The sequence below is a fragment of the Mustelus asterias genome, chromosome 23 (genome assembly GCF_964213995.1).
Source record: "Mustelus asterias chromosome 23, sMusAst1.hap1.1, whole genome shotgun sequence".
In the NCBI taxonomy this organism is placed as follows: domain Eukaryota; kingdom Metazoa; phylum Chordata; class Chondrichthyes; order Carcharhiniformes; family Triakidae; genus Mustelus; species Mustelus asterias.
In genome coordinates this window covers 60,864,925-60,881,782 of record NC_135823.1, presented here as the reverse complement: position 1 = coordinate 60,881,782, position 16,858 = coordinate 60,864,925, and the positions used below count along the sequence as shown (strand labels likewise).

Sequence of the window (16,858 nt, the reverse complement as noted above, 5' to 3'; positions counted from 1 at the left end):
TTTCAATTTAAGACCGTACGGGACAATTCTCCTCGTGTGGTGGTCAAAACTCCAACAAATGAAGGGGATGGATTAGCTGAATGGGAGTCAGGTCCTTTGGGCAGCAAATGAACAATAACTGGATACAGTATTATAGAATTGCAATTGAAGATACATAATTTAAAGAACCAATAAAATAAAAGCAAAATACTGTGGATGCTGAAATCCAATGAAAACAGAAAATGTGGGGAAATCTCAGCAGGTCTGACAGCATCTGTGGAGAGAAAACAGAGCCAACATTTCGAAACATTGGCCCTATTCTCTCCACACACATGCTGTCAGAGCTGCTGAGATTTTCCAGCATTTTCTCTTTTTATTTAAGAGTCAATGTTGCCTTTGCCATTTTAACATTTTATCTGAATTCCAATGTATGATGGGCAGCACAGCACAGTGGTTAGCCTCACAGCACCAGGAACCCGGGTTCAATTCTGGCCTCGGGTCACTGTCTGTGTGGAGTTTGCACATTCTCCCCGTGTCTGCGTGGGTTTCCTCCGGGTGCTCCGGCTTCCTCCCACAGTCCAAAGATGTGCGGGTTAGGCAGATTGGCCATGCTAAATTGTCCCTTAGTATAGGTTAGGGGGATTAGTGGGGTAAATGTGTGGGGTTAAGGGAACCAGACAAGGGTGGGCCTGGGCAAGATGCTCTGTCAGAGAGCCGGTGCAGATCGATGGGCCGAATGGTCTCCTTCTGCACTGTAGGGATTCTATGATGTACAAGTTACCATCTGCCACTATAATGGGACCAAAAGTTCTGACATACTTATCTCTTACCTGAATAATGTAAACAAATCCCCATTTCAAATGAAACCAAATGATTTTGTTGCTAAAAGATGAATTAAATGCATCCTTACATTTTACAAACACTGAACTGTCCTGTTGGAAAGCGATGTTGCCAGCAGTTCTGGTCATCCTCGCAGCTAAAAACTTTTTCTTTGTGTTTCTCAGAGGTTATGTGCTGCTGCCACTGCTTCTCGCTGTTACAGTTCTTCCCACACAACCAACAATGATAGCCGGTCTTCAAAGGAAAGATAACAGGAATTTTCTTTAAAAGCATTCTACCAATGGAGAAAACACAAGCACGTGGATGGAGGGAATTGCTAGAGTTTACCCTAAACTAGAGAGTGCACAAAATAGAACGTATTTATCAAGGTTAATATGAATAAATATCTTAAACAAATGATTTTTAAAGTCCCATTCACGATGTCCTGGGTAGAGCTCTGACGCATGAATTGAAACCGCTAACTGTAGCAGAACAGAAACAACAGATCTCATTGTATCGATGCAAAAAAATGGCAAATGCTGGAACTATAAAAATCAGTCAGCATCTGAAAGATGAAGGGTAATATCTGGACATTCGTATTGATTATTAGAATCTTATCTGCATCAGGTTTATCTATTAAAATGCTATCTATATAGGAAAATAGTGAATGTAACTTTTTTTTGAAAAGGGGTGGCACGGTAGCACAGTGGTTAGCACTGCTGCCTCACAGCACCAGGGATATGGGTTCGATTCCCAGCTCGGGTCAGTGTGTGTGTGGAGTTTGCACATTCTCCCCGTGTCTGCGTGGGTTTCCTCCGGGTGCTCCGGCTTCCTCCCACAGTCCAAAGATGAGCGGCCCAGGTGGATTGGCCATTCTAAGTTGCCACTTAGCGTCAGCGGGAACTAGCTCGGGTAAATACATGGGGCTATGGGGATAGGGCCTGGGTGGGACTGTGACTCGATGCAGACTCGATGGGCCGTATGGCCTCCTTCTGCTCTGTAGGGATTCTATGATACAGGCCAGTGAGCTTTTTAAATAATCTATGATAAGCAGCGGGGTGAAAGGTCATCAGGGGATAGGTGGGACTATGGCGTTCGGATTACAATCAGATCAGCCATGATCTTATTGTATGGTGGAGCAGGTTCAAGGGACCGAGTGGACTACTCCTGCTTTACTTTGTATGTTTATACACAAATCAGATTGACATCCAAAGAAAGACTGCCTTGTGAAACTAGCAGCTCATACTTAATCTAGGATTATCACACCTACTACAAAATGTAAAATTATAAACGAAGCAATGAATCGTCCCTTGGACAGGAATTTCAGTGGGTGCAACCAACATCAAGTGATACCGGCAAAGCTAAATGGCTTCCTCTGGCAACACTTGCTACCTTGTCTAACATCTTGGGGCTCGGCTGTGGGTGGACTGACCTACTGTCCCACTTAAACAGGTAAGCAATGTTTCTTTATCACTACTGGTCTGTACAGACCTTTTTCTGACATGAAAGGCGGTCGCGGGCAGACTGTCAGGTGTGTGTGACTCTGCTCATTTTTCACAGCAACAAACAGGGAGATCATGTCACCAACCGTAGCCACTTTCAGAAACACTTTGAAAATAAGCCACTCCATAACAGAAAAGAGCCATGACGTTTCATTCCAGGTACGACACTATCAGCTGTATACAGGTATTGATCTCACTTTATAGGCAGGACTTTGCGGCCTCGCTCTTCCCGGAACCGTAACGTCCCGCCCGAGGTCAACGGACCTTCCCACGGTCCGCCTCTTGCCCGCTCCAATTCCCGTGGCGGGCGGGGCTGTAAAATTCCAGCCTGTATCTCAAGTGTCTATCGATGCTGTAGTTCGGGTTTTCTTTGTTAGTTGAACATAATGTAGTTTGCCTTCCTGCTAAGAATCAGCTACTGCTTTTATACTAAATATTTTCGTTAGCCTTTGATTACGAGAACAGAAAAACTAGAATAACTTGAATTAGGGCAGCACGGTGCCACAGCGGTTAGCACTGCTGCCTCACAGCGCCAGGGTCCCAGGTTCAATTCCGGACTTGGGTCACTGTCTGTGTGGAGTTTGCACATTCTCCCAGTGTCCGCATGGGTTTCCTCCGGGTGCTCAGGTTTCCTCGCACAGTCCAAAGATGTGCGGGTTAAGTTGATTAGCCATGCTAAACTGACCCGAGTGACAGGGGAATTAGCAGGGTAAATGCGTGGAGTTGCGGGAATAGGGCCTGGGTGGGACTGTGGGCAATACAGACTTGATGGGCCGAAAGGCCTCCTTCTGTACTATAGGGATTCTATTCTATTCTAATTAAATATGATCTCTGTTAATCAGAGCTTACAGAAAATTAATGCATTTCCGTTATACGTTTCTCCCACTTACAATAAGCTATTCGTTGATTCTGGGATCAGTAGCTCTGATGTGTAGGATAATGCTACCCTGAAAATTAGACTGATACATGTGGTCACGTGCAGCTCACGTACGCTGGCTGCATCGCTGCTTCACAACCCACTAACCTTATTAACAGGCCTACCATTCTTCACATCATTGAAATCATACTAAGATACCAACAGCATTCTCTCGAAAGGCAATAACCTTCAAGAGCGATTCCAGACGTAAATAAGTGACCCCCCTCATGACTTGGGACAGTTCAATAAGGAAAACGTAAGCATTTGAAGAACAATGCCAACGTACTGGAATTTGGCCCAGGAGGATCGGCCTCAGGAATTCTAGCTGGAGACACGTCATTCTCTCAGAGCTTGCGTGGTTATAGGGATTTGTGCTTCATTTACTGTATTATACCTCGCCTGTGAGCATATTGTCTTCCCATCATTGACCAATCTTGTATAACTAGGTGGACTAGTTTACAACCTGGAATAATAACAATGGCTTTATTTAAAATCTGTTGAGCAATACATTAATTAATTAACTGGCATTTGCAATTAATCACTTACCCCAAGCTCAGCATAGTCAGTTGGCATATGGATTTGTTTGCCATTTTCCTTTGGTGCATTAGCTGCTTCCTCTTTCTCTGGCTCCCGACTCTTCAACCACATCTCATACAGTTGTTCCATGTCTAGGACTGGAAATATTTAATTGAAAGCGATACAGTGAAAAAGAAACTCAAGACACGCAAAAGATAAACAAACAATGATGAGCATCAAAACTGCCAAAAATGAATGGATTTATTTCATAGTGAAAGATCACTTCTGTGACGCGGTGGTGTAATTCTTTAATAAGCCTGCCCCGCATTTTAAATCAGAACAATTTGTCTGCAGAAGAATCTCCACTGTAGAAATCTGAACATACAAGCATTACAAAGGAAGTCAGGGACAAGTCTGTCAAAGCATGCACAAGATATTCGTAGATCACCTTATTCTCTCAGCTTTCAATTTTTGTCTCCAAAGAATGTATATTAGGTTGCAATAAAGTATTATTGTTAAAAATAGTGTTTAAAGTTTCTTTATTAGTGTCACAAGTAGGCTTACATTAACACTGCATTGAAGTTACTGTGAAAATCCCCTAGTCGCCACACTCTGGCGCCTGTTCGGGTACACTGAGGGAGAATTTAGCACGGTCAATGCACCTAACCAGCACGTCTTTCGGATTGTGGGAGGAAACCGGAGCATCCGGAGAAAACCCATGCAGATACGGGGAGAACATGCAGACTCGGCACACGGTGATCCAAGCCGGGAATTGAACCGGGGTCCCTGGCGCTGAGAGGCAGCAGTGCTAACCGCTGTGCCACCGTGCGGTTCCCCTCTCACTGTCGTCCTAATGATCACCAGAATTACTGGCCTCCAGCTACACTGAGATTTCTAATTCTAAAAAGTTTAATTAATTCTTTAATTCATTCGTGGGGCATGGGCGTCGCTGGCTGGCCAGCATTTATTGCCCATCCCTAGTTGCCCAAGGGCAGTTGAGTGTCACATGTAGGCCAGACCAGGTAAAGATGGCAGATTTCCTTCCCTAAAAAGGCATTAGTGAACCAGATGGGTTTTTCCAACAATGGTTTCATGGTTATCAGTAGATTCTTAATTCCAGATTTTTTTTATTGAATGCAAATTCCACCATCTGCCTTGGCGGGATTCCCAGAACGTTAGCTAAATTTCTGGATTAATAATTCAGCGATAATACCACTAAACTATCACCTCCCATGTGAGACAAATTATGCATCATCACTGCAGAGCACCACCACCATGTGTACTTAGGAAATGTCTTTAAAGGACTTTGTGTTGCATGTTTACAGTGAAATTCAAAGGAAATAAAAGGTAATTAGATTCCTAAATTAAAATATCAGCTTTAGTTGCGCAGTTCCTGTATATTGTTTTGAGAATCGAGGAGGATCGTTCTCGAAGAACAAGCAGTTATTTCAAATTCAACTCAAAAGACTATAGGTTTCTGTTAGAGGACTTCAAAATACTCTGGGATTTAAAACACTTTTAAAGAATATTAGATCAGAATGGATTATCTTAGGATAAGAGTCACAGACTGCTTTATATATATTTTGCAGAGGTGCTGCCTGCACAGAAACACATATAACCACAGTTAAAAAATTTAAACGTATTTTTGAAAGTGCATCATTGAACAGGCATACATCTTGGCTCATGGCACAGGGTTCTAAGGCATCATGGGAAATAGCCCAGTAAAGTGAACCACATTCCTTATAACAGTACACTTAGAGGCAGAACTCTTACCAGCACGAGTACCAGACAGTTCAGTGAACGAGACATTCATTGAACAAAGACAAGCTATGATTCCAGGCAGCTAATGAATAAGCTGAGTATTCTACCAGCTAAGAGTTTAGGCCGAGTGGCCACGGGAAAGTCAGGCAGAAACCACTAGAACTTATTGCCGTCAGAGAATATCTGTAATTGGTCAAGGTATATGACATTTACTAATGATGACTGGCTCATGATAAGCCAGAGGGCGGGTAAAATGTCTTTTGGGAGTTGTATAATTGTATTGCCACTGTGATATAACTTCAGAGAAGAGTTGGACTGCCCAGCCCTTCTCTCCCTGCATGCGTTGGTCAATAAAGAAACATCTTTCACCAGGATACTGTGTCGTGAGTCTTTGTATCAGCTCAATACTTAGCCTCTGAAAAAACCCCTACAGTTTGAAATATTTTTTCAGTTTAAATCAAAACAATGAAGCTTTAATTAGCACTTACTGTTACTATCTTTCATATAGGTCCACATGTCTTTTTCCTCAAGACTGTGGGCAAAGGAGCAGTGCCCAGTGTATGTACATTTCTTGCCTTTTGCTATATGCATGCACAGCTGAAAGAGAGTCACAAAAGGAAGCTCAATTTGGAACATATTTATACAAATATATTACTTAAAATAAATTATTCAAAACACTTACATCAAACTGTTGCGGAATTGGTTTTTTTGATGGCAGAGCACGTATGGTTGTCCATTTCTTACGCTCACTGGACATCACTAATAGCACGCGGCGTTCTTTGGTCCAACTTTTAACAGTTTAAAAAAATGTCACATTTTAAGCACAGAAACATTTACAAGCGATATCAAGGTTTCCTTTCCAGTAGTGTCTGTCCATTGCGATAACAATGTTTGCACAAGGACTACATAAAACAGGTGATAAATCTGTGGCATCTTCATTGGGAAAATGTTAAAAACTTTAGTCTCTGCCAGTACTTTGCTATAATGAAATAATTTCCATACAGCAGTGAGGATGAAATGAGAATCATGGTATTGGGTTCAAAGGGACGTCTCATCTCACTGTTGTGATGTGATTAATATATTTTATGTTTAAGGTGGGGCTGCTTTAAGAGGCAGCGTTCTGTTACAAGAGTCGATTTGTCTGTGAAAACACCTCCTTCGCAGTTATTACATAGAATCATAGAAACCTTACAGTGCAGAAGGAGGCCATTCGGCCCATCGAGTCTGCACCGACCACAATCCCACCCAGGCCCTACCCCCACATATTTACCCGCTAATCCCTCTAACCTACGCATCTCAGGGGCAATTTTAACCTGGCCAATCAACCTAACCCGCACATCTTTGGACTGTGGGAGGAAACCGGAGCACCCGGAGGAAACCCACGCAAACACGAGGAGAATGTGCAAACTCCACACAGACAGTGACCCGAGCCGGGAATTGAACTCGGGACCCTGGAGCTGTGAAGCAGCAGTGCTAACCACTGTGCTACCGTGCCGCCCTACATTGGTGCTTTCAGAGTCCTTCAGTCTGAGTGGTTGAAGGGATCTCAGCTCAAACGCTGAGAATGCAGGAAAACAACTCATTTTAGCTGAGAATATGTTACTTTGCAGAGTTCATGGACCTTTTGTTTATTTAAGTTCTCCTGGAACTTTAGACTGGTACAGAGTCATGTGAGTTTCGATTAAGTTGATTGACAGGGACAGTCGTGGCTAATGGGAGAAGCTAAGCTTGCAGGAAAAAGCAGTTTAATTTTCATTTTAAAATAAAGGCCAGTTGCGTCTGGAGCTGATGGAAGAAAGGAGTGGCTCTTTGTCTCTCGCTTTCTCTCTCCAATGGCTATCTAATGCTCCAAGATTCTTAACCTAAGTCACAAGCAAGTATGCATGTGCTTTGCTAACTAATTATAAAGAGCTATATATATATCATATATATGAGAAACATTGCTTGATTGGAACTAATAGCAGTTATAGGAGGTTAGCAGTTAAGAATTGTATCTTGTCACGTTTAAGTATCATTTAATTGTTAAAAGTTAAGCTAATGCATTTGTTATAGTTAAACTGTATTGTTAAATAAAGTTTGTTTTGATAAAAGCTCCCTAATTTGTCAGTAGAATCACACCTGGAATGACCAGACAGCGATAAGTGTGTGGCGACTAGGGGATTTTCACAGTAACTTCATTGCAGTGTCAATGTAAGCCTACTTGCAACACTAATAAATAAACTTTCAACTTAACTTACAAGTCTAACTAACAGTGGGTGCCATTCATTAGCCCAAAATATATTCTGATGGGGAAACGTGCAGCTGTAACCAGCAAACAGTAGCCAAGCTATAGTGTCATGATTATGAACATGGTGAAAATGGTGTATAGTAGCTTAAAAAAACTGAATTGTAAATGCATTTAATGATAGTTAACCCGTTGTCCAACTAATCCTTACATTAACAATTCGCAGCTTCTTACAGAAAAATAGTGCGTACCACAGAATTAGAAGTGTAGGAAGCAATCAACAGCAATAAGCAGAATGCTGGAGCTATCTGTGATGCTATATTACAATTACTCAATGGTAGATCAGTGGTTGTCCAATGAATACGTATTGGTTGACTGAATTACAGTAGTGTTGATGATTTAACTACTTACGGGTGTCTTGCTTTAGCATTGCAGTATTTTCGGTTCCTGTCTGGTTCGCTGACTTGTCCATTCCTCCAACACTGTCCACACACGAACTTGAGCTTCAAGTTGAGGTCTCTAGATTTTGTCATGCCTAGAGGTATCTTGAAAGAGAAACCAGCTAAATCACTGACCATTCATCGCAACCCAAACAGTACAATCTCTTAACTGGTTTTGGCTCCAGCCCCACATTTTACTACGAAATGGAGTCACGATTATCACTAACATGCTCCCAATACCCAGTCTTCCCACCTCCCAGGTGATTTGACAACATGAATGCCACAGGTCTCCCCCATGAATATTACACTAGTATATTAGTATAGTGCACAAAAGTTAATAAGTCTGATACTGGAAGTAGCAGTTAAATGCTGCGTGCTTCCAGAACACCAGCAGGTAGCTACAATTTCAGAAGTTCAAGGTCTACAACAATGTAAACAGCACTGGGAGTTCGTATGTCAAACAGACTGCAGCAATATCACCAGTGGCAATGGAGTACTGGGGAGCAATAGTTTACAAAGCTTCTGCTTTTTAAAAAAATTAAATTCCAAAAGAACCAGATGGGGTGATTCTCCCAAAGAAATTATTAGTGTCGAATTCGTGTAAAAACTGGAGTAAATCTCACTTTTTTCCAGAGGGATTTTCAAAATGAATCTCCCACATTCTGCGCACTGCAGAGTGCACTAGTGTGGATCATGCTAAAAATCAGTGGACGGGACCTAATCCCGCTGGAGAGGCTGGCAGCACAGTGCTGAGCGGGTCACTGCACATGCCAATCTGTCAGCGCCGAGATTGGCACATCCACTGTAGCCCCGCACTGCTGACCTCGCAATCGCTGGCCAGCTCTGCAACCTCACACCGCTGGCCCCTCCGAACTCCCTATCACCTGATCGCTGGCCCCGCGAATATGACCGGCCAACCTAATGTCTCCCCTGCCCCCTCCTCGATCCCCCCCCACCACCTGATGGCCAGCCCCGATTGCTGGCCCCGTGAATATGATCGGCCAACCTAATGGCTCCCCTGCCCCCTCCTCGATCCCCCATCCCCCTCCCCCCCCACCCCCACCCGATGGCCAGCCCCGATCGCTGGCCTCCACCCCCGAGTGTCACTGCCGAGTGCACACTGGCAGCAGACGCCCCCCACCCCTACCAATCTAGCCCCCAGAGGCTCCACCCCTTTAGCCCCTCCCATCCGGGAACCGCCAAATGCCCACTGGGCATACACTCCCGGGCATTGGCACTTTGCCCCTTGGAGTCTAGCAAGCCTGGAGATACCAGTCCCAGGCCGGCTAGTTACACTTAAAATATATGCTGATGATTATTTACATAATTTATACAGCCTCTCCAGAAATCAGCGTGGAGCTGCTGGCACCAGAAAACTGGCTGCTGGAGACTCGCAGAGGCCACAGCGCCCAGCAGGAAACCCGCGAGACAGTCTCCGCTTGAGTCTCCCGACCCGCTGCACTACAAAAGCAACGCATCGGGCTGGGAGAATCATCCCCCAGGTGTTGAAGGCTTAGGACAATGATTGTTCCAATGAGTAATTGGTACAACGTGTCACTGTAGGGTTGTAAGATAAAATTGAATTTATAGACAAGAGTGTCTCTTCACTTCGGAACTATGCGGTTTACTTAGCAACTGCCCAGCTCAATTTGCAACTTGTTTTGCATCATCTTTGTACAGGGCAGATCTTGGATCAAAAGCAGAGGCAAAAATAGATGGAAAAACGGGTTACTGGATGGAAAGGATCACTTTCGTATGCGAGATGGAGTTGAAGGTTTAGGTAGTTTACAAAGATTGCTTGTGTTTATGAATATGGTCACAAGAATTTACAAATGGAAATGGATTATAAGTAAAGTCAGAATATATCGAATACGTTGGGTAGAATTCTGTTTAGGTGCCTGGGGACGCAATTATCTTTTGCCTTCTATTCATAAAGTTTACTTTGTTTTGATACCCTCATGTGGAACACCGCGGAAATCAAACACACATGACACGGAGTTATCACAATAATAAGTTAGACAAGTAATTCAATCTGGGAGTCCCTATCAAATTCTGGCACACCTGACGTCACACAGCTTCATCCTGCACGAGTTTTTATTGCTGCATTCCATTCAATCAACGGAGAATGATGCAAATATTTTACAAACTATTTTTAAACACTGAACAATGTCGAAGTCAGTTTCACTTTCAGAAAATTAACGTCGAGTACTTAATTAATTTCAGCACCATACAATTCTTCCAACAAAGGCTCCGTCACCCAATTATCCTCCGGACACAGTGAAGCTGTAATAAGATATCCCCTGTGCTGCTAAACCCCCAATCAAAAACAGAGAACGTATCAGCCAAACAACTTCCTCTGGTAGCAATTAGGTGTTGTCAATGTATGGGTATCAGCATAGCCTCCGGAACATTAACAAATACATTCCCGGAATTCAACAACATGGTTTGTTAAGCCCTTTCACGAATCAGTGTTTGTGAGGAATGGAATACATTAATTTAAAAATACACAACTGACATGTTTGCAACCAGAGACAATAGCTCACCTGAACCACGTGCAAAACAGAGCTAGAGAAGATATTTACCTGGCCTGCCTGGGCACTAGCTTCCAAGTTCTGCCAATACTTTTTCGATTCCTGAGTAATTGCTTCATGAGAGATATCTGGCGATTTAAAAACAAATAGTTTCAACATTTAGAGACACAAATACATACAGTTCATAAATAATTCTCATCTTAAACAGGTTTACTTGACATCTGATTTTTGCATCTGCTTTCAGCACAATTCTCAAGCCTGCCCGCTACACTATGTCAGCTGTGACTGTCACTGGGCTTCAGTTTCAAGTCGCACTCCAGGGCTGGAGCACAAAAATGTATGCTCACACTCCAGTGGCAGTACTGAGGGAGCGCTGCACTGTCGGAGGTGCCACCTGTCAGATGAGGCGGTAAATCGAGGTTCCATCTGCCTGCTGGGGTGAATGCAAGAGATCCCATGGCTCTAGCAAATGCTTATCCTCCAATCAGTATCAGAAAACAGGTTATTTGGCCATCGAGAGAGTTTGGTGTGTACGAATTGGCTGCCGTGTTTGCGTTTGGTGTATTTCCTATATTACAACAATGACTACACTTCAAAAGTACTTCATTAACCGTAAAGCATTTTGGAGATATCCCGGGGTCATGAGAAGCATTATATACTTGATAAAAATCATGTTTGTAATAGCCACAGAGTCTTGGATCTTTTAATAGGATATCTGTATGCCTTATTTAAACAATTGTGGATGCACGTAAATCCCTTTATCAAACATAAGCAGTTACAGTAAGCTTTACTTTGGCAAGATATTACTGAATCATACTTGGAACAAAGTTCAGGTTAATCTGGAGTGATAATGAACACCATTCAAATACAGTGTTCATTGCTCCAAACCTTATATTCTTTTCTCACATTAAATTCATGTTCACCAACCTTTCATTCTGCTGTATTTTCCATTCCTAAAATTCACCCTTTAATGGAGTTATGATGATTGTTGAGCTTTGTTGCATCGTGTGATTGTGGTGGAGATAGCAGTTTAAATTACACCAAGGTTGGACCAGTGGAACGGCACAGGAATAATCATACATTGAAAGTTGCTGCATAAATTCAGGTAAAGGAGTGCACTTTTATTCCTACACGGGTTACATCGACATAATAAACCCAGAGTTCATCAGGTTGATTTATACCTTAATGAAACAATGATTTGGAGATGTCGGCGTTGGATTAGGGTGGGCACAGTAAGAAGTCTCACAACACCAGGTTAAAGCACAACAGGTTTATTTAGCATCATGAGCTTCATCAGGTGAGTGGAGAGGTAGGTTCACAAACATGGCATATATAGGCAAAGACACAATTGCAAGATAATTACAGATTCTGGAATTATGAAGGATAAGGCATTCCAATCTGTAATTATCTTGCAGTTGTGCCTTTGCCTCGTGATTCCAAATAAACCTGTTGGACTTTAACCTGGTGTTGTGAGACTTCATATTAATGAAACAAGTATTTCTCAAGGATAGTGTTGTATTCATAGAATCCCTACAATGTAGGAGGAGGCCATTCAGCCCATCAAGCCTGCACCATCAACAATCCCACCCAGGCCCTATCCTCGTAATCCCATGTATTTATCCTGCTAGCCTTCCTGATACTAAGGGGCAATCGAGCATGGCCAATCAACCTAACCCGCACATCTCTGGAGTATGGGAGGAAAAAGGAGCAGCCGGAGGAAACCCACGCAGACATGGGGAGAACATTCAAATTCCACAGAGACAGTCACCCGAGGCCCAGGTCCCTAGCGCTGTGAGGCAGCAGTGCTAACCACTGTGCCGCCCATAGAATATTTCTTCAGCTTGCAAACCAAGTGAAAATAAGGCAACACTGCATATTTGGCGGGATGGATTTGAAATGTTGTGAACAATCCTTAATCCACAGCCACCCAAACTGAATGCAGCCAGCTCCCTTACAACCCCAAAATAATCCCAAGTGTCATTCCCAAACAGCATGGTGGCACAGTGGTTAGCACTGCTGCCTCACGGCACCAGGGACCAGTGTTCAATTCCAGGCTTTGGTGACTGTCCGTGTGGTGTCTGCACATTCTCCCCGTCTCTGCATGGGTTTCCTCCGGGTGCTCCGATTTCCTCCCACGGTCCAAAGATGTGCAGGTTAGGTGCTAAATTAGGCCATGCTAAATTGTCCCTTAGTGTCCCAAGGTGTGTAGGTTCGAGGGGGATCAGCGGGATAAATTAGTAAGGCTACGGGGGATGGGACGTGCAAAAGACGCACTGTCAGAGAGTCGGTGCAGACTCAATGGGCTGAATGGCCCCCTTCTGCACTCTAGGGATTTAGCCATCTGACTGAGCCTAGGTTTGCCAGACAAGTGCCTGCATTTCAACTATGCAGTGAGAAGTTGCTGACAAGAATGCACAGAAAGAGGAAATATAATTTTCTTCACCAGTGAAACACTTGGCCTATACAGCGTCGAGAGCAATCACATCACAAAAAGGCAGTCAAATGGACCGACTGACACCCAGCATAAGTGACAATGGACTTGGATGAGAAAAGAAACTCGACAAACTCCATATTCAGACAGTAGAGGTTCAGAGGTAAAAGGAAAATAACATTAGTCAGAATGAGTGCTGAATCTTTGGCAGGCTGAGTTATACATGGTGAATGGAATGGCCTATTCCGATTCCAAGCTTTCTGTAACCTGATATGCATAAAAAGCAGACTCCCAACAGAAAAAAAAACCCCTGTATTATGGGACCTACGTGTGTCAAGTTGCATCATCCAGACTTTCAGTTCTATCAGACTGTGTGCATAGAAACACTCATCTTCTCTAATACAACCAAAGCGAACTTCATGGCGGCAGAGATCAAGTAATCTGGTATTGTCAAAAGGTCGGATTTTAGAGTATTTCACTGTTGTCTCTCGAAGGATGTGGACGAGGCACCTATTTAAATAAAAGAGCAGGTAATCGGAATCTGTACAGAAGTCTTCAGGAATGTTACTGATCAAGTAGAGAAAACCCAAGATAAAAGTAAATCCACTCAGTCTACAAGATTCGACATTGAGAGTTGCAAGCATTCAAATTGTGATGCATCACAGTTCAAACATAGTGGATGTCCTGTCATCTTTTACATTTTTCTGTTTTTACTGGAAAAATATAATACTTTTTTTGTATTCAGTCGTGGGACATGGGGGTCACTGACTGGCCAGCATTTATTGCCCATCCCTAGTTGCCCTTGAGGAGGTGGTGGTGAGCTGCCATCTTGAATCGCTGCAGTCCATGTGCTGTGGGTTGACCCACAATGCCGTTAGGGAGGGAATTCAAGGTTTTTGACCCAGCGACTGCGAAGGAACTGTGATGTATTTCCAAGTGAGTGGCTTGGAGGGGATCTTGCAGGTGGTAGTATTCCCATGCATTTGTTGCCTTTGACCTTCTAGATGGAAGTGGTCGTGGGTTTGGAAGGTGCTGTCTAAGGATCTTTGGTGAATTCCTGCAAGGCATCTTGTAGATAGTACACACTGCTGCTACTGAGCGTCGGTAGTGGATGTGGTGCCAATCAAGCGGGCTGTTTTGTCCTGGATGGTGTCAAGCTTCTTGAACGTTGTTGGAGCTGCACCATCCAGGCAAGTGGAAAATATTCCATCACACTCCTGACTTGTGCCTGTAGATGGTGGATAGGTTTTGGGGAGTCAGAAGATGAGTTACTCAAACACTCACCAATAAAACCAGACAGCGATAAGTGCGAGGTGATTCATTTTGGTAGGACAAATTTGAATGCGGATTATAGGGTCAAAGGTAGGGTTCTGAGGAATGTGGAGGAACAGAGAGATCTTGGGGTTCATATCCACAGATCTCTGAAGGTTGCCACTCAAGTGGATAGAGCTGTGAAGAAGGCCTATAGTGTGTTAACGTTTATTAACAGGGGGTTCGAGTTTAAGAGCCGTGGGGTAATGATGCAACTGTACAGGACCTTGGTGAGACCACATTTGGAATATTGTGTGCAGTTCTGGTCACCTCACTCTAAGAAGGATGTGGAAGCACTGGAAAGAGTGCAAAGGAGATTTACCAGGATGCTGCCTGGTTTGGAGGGTAGGTCTTATGAGGAAAGGTTGAGGGAGCTAGGGCTTTTCTCTTTAGAGTGGAGGAGGTTGAGAGGCGACTTAATAGAGGTTTATAAGATGATGAGGGGGATAGATAGAGTGGATGTTCAGAGACTATTTCCTCGGGTGGATGTAGCTGTTACTAGGGGGCATAACTATAAGGTTCGTGGTGGGAGATATAGGAGGGATGTACAAGGTAGGTTCTTTACTCAGAGTGGTTGGGGTGTGGAATGGACTGCCTGCTGTGATAGTGGAGTCGGACACTTTAGGAACTTTCAAGTGGTTATTAGATAGGCACATGGAGCACACTAGAATGATATGGAGTGGGATAGCTTGATCTTGGTTTCGGAAAAGGTTCGGCACAACATCGTGGGCCGAAGGGCCTGTACTGTGCTGTACTGTTCCATGTTCTAGCAAATTGATTTCTGGGTCATCTTAAAGCAGTGTTCTAAGACAGGTGAACTCATAGTCAGGCAATATACCCAACAGTCAGACTGTCCACCAAGTCATTGTAAGTCAAGTCACTATAGGAAATATCATTAAGGAAAATAACTTAAAATTCTATTAAATCAGATTCCCATTTTAGTGAGCTGAGAAAGCAAGTTCACATAACTCAGATATACCCCCATATGGTTCAGACGCTGGACAAGCAGCAACTAATTACCCGGAAGTTCATAAAACTATAGCCAAGCATCCAAAATATTGAACAAAATAACTGGCAAAAAAGAGACGTTTATAGAAGTTTACCTTAAAAGATGATTGAAAGGAGAAGGCCGCTGGACCAGGAGGAGTATCAGTGTAAACTAGTGGTGGGGGTAAAGCACTAGAAGGAACTGGAGGGGGAGGAAGTTGCAGCATTTACTAGAAAGATGGAGGAGGAAGATGGTGAAGAGAGTCACCATAAACTGGAGTGAGAGGCAAGGGAAGAAAAGCAATAGTGCGAATTTGGAAGGCTGACTGGCTGGTAAGCGAGCATTAACTGGGAAAGTATGACAGGAGAGTTCACGCTTGAATTTGAAAGAAAATATCTTAGTATAATACTAAGTGAAGATGCCGATACTGGGTGGGATTTTACGGCCGCGATCGCCCCAAGGCTGGAAATTCCCGCACGAGGTCAACCGACCTTTCTGTGGTCCACCCCTACCCGCTACAATTCCTGCGGCGAGTGGGACAGGAAAATTCCTATTCCACTATCTCCGTGTCACCACAAAATTGTACAAACTATTTCAGAACAACCAATCGAAGATAACAAGAGTCCCATAAACATCCACGGTACAAAGCCTTGCAATTTTTGTCAAAATTGCTAGACAATGGAGGAATGTCAGGGTATATCAGCAGCTGAAGTTACGTAAAATTCATGCCCCACTGCAAATACTTTGAATTATTTTCACTTACAAGATATTTTTTTTTGTCAACCTTTTCCTAGTTTGGCATTTAAGATTTTATAGACGGAGTGGATTCAATGTTGATGGGACTTTTTTCTGTTTCCTCAACAGAAATGCAGTGACGATTTGAAAGCTGGTTCTCATCCGTAAGGCAAATAGTTGCCTACAAATCCCACTGTTCAATTATTAAAATTAGTTACGCAGGCATTGTTATTCACTTTCCACCACTTATCCCAGAACAGCAATGTATTTAATGCGTTACCAATTAACTCCAAATAAAAAGTGAAGAGATCTTTGGCAAGATACAGAGTTGCTAGTCATGGGAACAATTATAATGAAATATTCCATGGATGAAAAACACATCAGTCCGCAACAACAAACACAGGCTACATCCAAAATCTCGGAAGTCCAAAAATATAGGTTTGTTCCAGCTCTATCAATGATGTTCCACAGTTTTAGTACCGAATGTACTTACTTGTTCTGTTCAAATAAATGCTTGGCATCTGGATTGGAACAGTAGACTTGGTTATCCTTATTGTTCTTGTGTATCATTCTGGGCTTGTTATCAAAACATATCTGAAATTAATTAACACATGATGGTTCCATAATTAATACTGATCTTGGAACTTATCTTGTAGCATATCTTTACAAATTAAAACCTGCCAATACTTAACTAAACAATAACAT

General features: G+C 43.1%; 1 protein-coding gene across 3 annotated transcripts in view; it reads right to left on the bottom strand.

The window, feature by feature from the left end:
• The window catches only part of zc3h7a (zinc finger CCCH-type containing 7A), a 103,302-nt gene that overhangs the window by 1,152 nt on the left and 85,292 nt on the right, over positions 1–16,858 (bottom strand). For all 3 annotated transcript variants that reach the window (XM_078240753.1, XM_078240754.1, XM_078240755.1), the window contains exons 15-22: positions 16,647–16,747; positions 13,448–13,629; positions 10,740–10,816; positions 8,129–8,262; positions 6,176–6,281; positions 5,982–6,090; positions 3,763–3,890; positions 890–1,053 (exon numbers count right to left, since the gene is read on the bottom strand). In XM_078240753.1, the coding sequence (XP_078096879.1) occupies positions 890–1,053; positions 3,763–3,890; positions 5,982–6,090; positions 6,176–6,281; positions 8,129–8,262; positions 10,740–10,816; positions 13,448–13,629; positions 16,647–16,747 (1,001 nt within the window). The remainder of the gene's footprint in view (positions 1–889; positions 1,054–3,762; positions 3,891–5,981; positions 6,091–6,175; positions 6,282–8,128; positions 8,263–10,739; positions 10,817–13,447; positions 13,630–16,646; positions 16,748–16,858) is intronic.